The 5,348-nt window shown below is 44.5% G+C and overlaps 1 protein-coding gene across 1 annotated transcript; it reads right to left on the bottom strand.

Annotated features, from left to right (window-relative positions):
- Positions 1-2,375: 2,375 nt before the first annotated feature.
- LOC112121586 (olfactory receptor 6N1-like) lies at positions 2,376-3,338 on the bottom strand. Its single transcript, XM_024220531.2, has one exon. It carries the CDS (start codon positions 3,336-3,338, stop codon positions 2,376-2,378), a length of 963 nt encoding a protein of 320 aa, XP_024076299.2.
- Between the last annotated feature and the right edge of the window lie 2,010 nt (positions 3,339-5,348).

Below are 5,348 nucleotides of genomic sequence, written 5' to 3'. Positions count from 1 at the left end.
TGGTTTTCCAGGCTGAGATTCTAGGAGGCATCTAAGGGAGATAGGAACCCAAATCCTTTTGAAATGGGAGATGGATGCTTAACTCTGTTAGGTCACTTAGAAAATCCTTTCTGCAGTGATGAAGTCCTACAGTTCTCCCTGGTGCCCAGCTCCCCTCCCTCTGGCCGAGTCCTGACATGCTCACAGTGGCAGAGCCAACACTGCTGTGTTTGACACCACAGGAGTTCTGCTCATTGCTAGGCGGTAGTCACTTCCTCTCACCATAGGTTACATCATGCCTTGAGGAGAGCCCCTGCATGCAGTAGAGCTGTCCAAGACACCTGGGGCTGGATGGACACCATGTTCTGATAACTAGTCCTCTAGGGACATGCACTTAATGCAGAGAGTTTTGGAGACACGCGTAGTAACAGGTGCCCTCCCTTTGAACTGGTCTGTGCAGTGGGTGGCAGCAGAGCAGCTGGTGCCTTGCAGGGCCATGTGCAGAGTCCCTCGTCAGTGACCGTTTGACAGACCCGGACCTAGAAATGCCTTCACTTCTACGGGTCCCCTGGCAAACCCCCAGCTGCGTCTGGACAGTCCCAGTGTCCCTGGCTTGTGAGTCTAGCTCTTTGTTTGCCCAACATCCCGGCCTCCAAGGGCCCTGTGAGCCTGGAGCTGTTGCTTTGCTGGAGCTGAGTCACAGCCAGGTTTAGCTCGGATAAGAGCTATAAAGCTATTCCTGGTGAAGTATCTAAAGGTCACTGCTTGGGCCTGGCTGTTCACATCTGGCCTGTGTGAGTGTAATGAAGGTGGTTGGTTTGCAGGGGGGTATGGTGGGGATGGAATTAGGCGCAATTTCAGAGGGATCAGATTTCCCAGGCTTACGTCCCCATACAGGCTGCAGCAGAAGTTAGTATTTTTATTGTCCAACCATTTATTTTGATAAAAAATGGCTTCTTTAGAGATATAAAAAAATGGTTAAAATTGTCTCCACTCTTCCTGGTGCCCAGTTGAAAACTCCATGATGGGAACATGGATTTGGCCACTTCCCTGCCTGGTTCTTCCACTTAGATGAAGAACACTGAGTGCTGATATTTTCAATGGGAGTTTTCAACTTAATTTTAATGGGGCTGTGTGACAGGACTCCCAGGGTACAATCTGGAGCTGTGGGACTGCTGTGCCCCCTTACCTCTCCAACATAGGCTGTTTCTCATGATGCTTTAATAGAAAAGCAGCAATCTCCCCCCACCCCAGTTACTGTTATCACAAGCATACAAGCATACACAGACACACTCAACTGAGTTGCATGAATGCTCTCCAAGCCACTCATGAGCTATAAGGAGGGAGACACCAGCAAATCCCCCCAGACTTGCACCCCAAGAAATGTATTGTTATCGTTTAAAACGATAAAGTGCTTAAGACATTCTCTTGAACAATGCAAGCTCATTAATTAGTTCGCTACTTCATCAAAGGTTAGTGGACATGCACCAGCCCTTGTAATCTGAGCAGATTCCGCAAGCAATGTAAACAAACTCACTGGTTAAGATTAAACATTAAAATAAGTTTATTAACTACAGAAAGATAGTTACCTAACACTTATAATCACTTAAAATCTATCTCTGACCTTTATGCCTAAGAAAAAAAATAAAAATGCATTCTAAATCCTAAACTTCATCAGACTCAGTAAGATCTGAATCAAACAGCTTTTCTCACCCACTAGATGTTGCAGGAAGATTACAGTTCTTAAGACACAGGTAGAATTCCCTTCTCAGCTTGGGACCAACCTCCCCAGTTCAAAGTCTTTGTCTTCCCAGCATTCTTGTTGCCTCCAGAATAGGTGGGGGAGGAGAGAGGTGGTCTCATGATGCCGCTGTCCCTTATTTTATACTCTCAAGTCATGTCCCTGGAAGAATATTGGCCCAGACATGTCCTGGTGGGCCTTGCTGTGTCACAGAGTTCAGCAATTCCCATTGTGTGGTGCTTGCACAACTGTCTCTTACAGAATTGTCGATTTCTTTTTTACAATACCCCTGCTGATCAATGGCTTATGATTGTTGTTTAATGCCCGCCTGTGTGACGATTACCTCCTATGTTGTCACTGGAGAACTAACAGTGGGCGACTCCCATACTCCTAATATATTTCAATAACAAGCATATAACAAAATCTGATAATGACGTATACAACGATGATATACATATTTTGACCGAAAAATGAGTTTCAGCACATCATGACCTTACATATGATACCTTACAAGGCATGCTTTTTATGAAATATCACAACCAAATACAAAAGATGAATATGTGGGTTACAGTGTGCTATTTTGAGGTACAGTGCATCGCAGACTGATTGCTTCAACAACCAGACAGTTTTCAAAATCTCAGGCTATTTTATTATCTTAGAGTCTCTGCATGTTTTTGTGAAAGCCACATTTACTGACTGCTTTGCTCAAGGCTTCCTTGACCTCTCTGTTTCTCAGGCTGTAGATGAGGAGGTTTACCAGGGGAGTTAGGACCGTGAAGCAAAGAGAGAGCACTTTCTTCAGATCTCTGAGTGTATTATGTTTTGGTAGCATGTAGAAAATCATTAGGGTTCCATAGAAAATTGTCACCACAGTGAGGTGAGAGGAACAGGTGGAAAAGGCCTTTTGTCTCCCGGTGGTGGAAGGGATTCTCATGATGCTGGCAAGGATAAACACGTAGGACGTCAGGGTTAGTAGGAATGGAGGCAGGGTGAATACACAGGCTAGTATGAAATCCACCAATATGCTAAGGTGTGTGTCACTGCAGGAGAGTTCCATCAGTGGCATGGGATCACAATAGAAATGGTCAATTTCATTCGGACCACAGAATGTTAACTGTGATAGGAATAAGCCAAAGATTGTAGTAGCCAAACAACCATTTAACCATGACGCAGCAGCCAACTGGAGGCAAAACCTGTTATTCATAAGAGTTGAATAGTGCAGGGGTTTACATATCGCTAAATATCGATCATAAGACATCGCTGCTAGGAGATAGCATTCTGTAGCTGCCAGAGAACCAAAGAAATACAGTTGTGAGAAGCAGCCCCTGAATGAGATGGTTCTGTCCCCAGTCAGGAGACTGACCAGCATACTGGGCAGAAGGGTGGAGGTGTAGCAGGTCTCCAAGCAGGACAAGTTCCCCAGGAAGAAGTACATGGGGTTGTGAAGGTGCTGATCAGACATAACTAGTGCAATGATGAGCATGTTCCCGGCCACGGTTGCCATGTAGATCACTAGGAACATCAGGAAGAGAAGAATTTTCAGTTCAGGGAGTTCCCCGAATGCCAGGAGGATAAATTCTGTGACAGCCGTTTGGTTTCTCCAGTTTCTGTCTGCCATGGGTTGAGTCTAGGAACAATAAAGAAAACTGTGCAATTGAATTGGAAGAACAAAGAGCTGAAAGGTAATCAAGTGTCATGAATTAATTCCATAAATATTCAGAAACTCCCTTCCCTCTCCTGGTCACTAGCTGAGGACATGTCACAAAACATGGATCTCAAGCTCCATCTCTGTGAAATGGTGCTATGAACGTGAGGCTAAAACTGCTAATATTCACCTGAAGAGGTCTGTGTAGCTCAAAAGCTTCTCTCCTCCACCAACAGGAGTTAGTGCAATATAAGATATTACAACACCACCTTGTCCATCTAATATTCACAAAACACATTCATGCCCCTGTTTGGTGGTCAGGAAGGAAGATGGTGCTCACCTGTAACCACAGCACAGCTCAAGCTTGAAGCGGTGAGTCTTATTTCTCAGAACCTGGCCACCAGGACGTAGGTTCGTCAGCTAAGGTTCTTGTCGCTCCTCTTTCTGCAGAAACTGGATTTTCTCATTGAAGAGACCTGCAGTTACCTGAAGGAATGAGCATGTGCATTTGATCTACCTTTGGAAAATGAGCTTCCCCTTAGATTTACAAAGCGTAAATGCTTGTATTCAGTCATCACGCTTCTTAATATGGTCCCACTTCAGCGGTTCTCCCACTTGGTTCATTTTGTGTCTCCAAGGCTTTGTAGCTAACAATGCCCAATGGGACTTGTACAGCGTGACTTCTATAATTGTAACTTTTTTTAAGTCTAATGAACCTATGTGTCAAATATTTGAGATCATGAACAAACACCAGCTTACATTTTTGGAAAATGCCTATCCAAGGTGATGGCCTGTTGTAAGGGCAGCTATTTTCAGAAATGCCCACTAGATGGCAGCATATATTGAATATTATTAAAGGGGTGGTGTAAGTACATTATATCACCCTTACAACATGCTTACACTTAGGGAAGAAAAACTAAATGCACAAATACAGAATGGGGGATAACTGGCTTGGCAGCAGCACTACTGAGAAGTATCTGGCAGTTGTGGTGCATCACAAGCTCTACAGGAGTCAGCAATGCAATGCTGGTGTAAAAAAAGGAAATGCAATTTTAGGTTTCATAAACAGAGGCATAACATGCAAGTCTTGTGAGGTGATAGTACCACTCTGCTCAGCTCTGGTTAGGCTTCAGCTGGAGACTGTGTCCAATTTTGGTCACCAGTGTATAGAAAGGATGTAGAGAAACTGCAGAGGATCCAAAGGCAAGCAACAAAGATGTTCAAAGGGATGGAAGGCAAGCCATATGAGGGAAGGCTGAAGGAACTCGGTATGTTTACTTTGGGAAAGAAGAGGTTAAGGGGGGACATGATAGCGGTCTTCAAATACATTCTTGAAAGACTGCCATAAAAAAGAAGGAGAAATTTTGTTCTCTCTTGGACAGAGAGCACCAGAAGGCAAAGGGTTCAAATTGCAGCATAGCAGACTTAGAAAGTTTTTCCTGAGATTTAATCTAACTGTAAGGACAGTAGGATAATGGAAGAGATCGCCTAGGGAAGTCGTGGAATCTCCTTCTCTGGAAGTTTTCAAAAGGAGGCTGGACAGCCATCAGTCTTGGATGGCTGAGACTCAACAAATCCTGCATCTTGGCAGGGGGTTAGACTAGATGACCCTTGCGGTCCCTTCTAACCCAATGGCTCTATGCTGCCACCTAGTGGCCATTTTAGAGTATAACTTTCCCATTATTTTATTGGCTAGTGAAATCTATTGGTCACTAGTCAGTATTTCTGACCGCCCCCCCTTTCGTTTCCTCTACTCTGCTGCCATCTAATGTCGATTTCCCAGCATGACAGCCTGTTACTCAGCTCTCCTCTAGAACCTTATAAAAGTGAGAGACATTTTCCATGCTCTCTCTCTTCAACCTCCATCTACAAACCACCACCACCAAGCGACTGAATCACTGATCAAAGGCAAGAGCCTGGCTGAAAGGCAACCAGTTAGCCTGTGGTGAGAAGCATCTAAGTTGTAAGGGTACTGAGTGTTAA

Source organism: Terrapene carolina, unplaced genomic scaffold (assembly GCF_002925995.2).
Source record: "Terrapene carolina triunguis isolate 2854851 unplaced genomic scaffold, T_m_triunguis-2.0 Scaffold27348, whole genome shotgun sequence".
Taxonomy (NCBI): Eukaryota; Metazoa; Chordata; order Testudines; family Emydidae; genus Terrapene; species Terrapene triunguis.
This window is presented reverse-complemented; position numbering and strand designations above follow the sequence as displayed.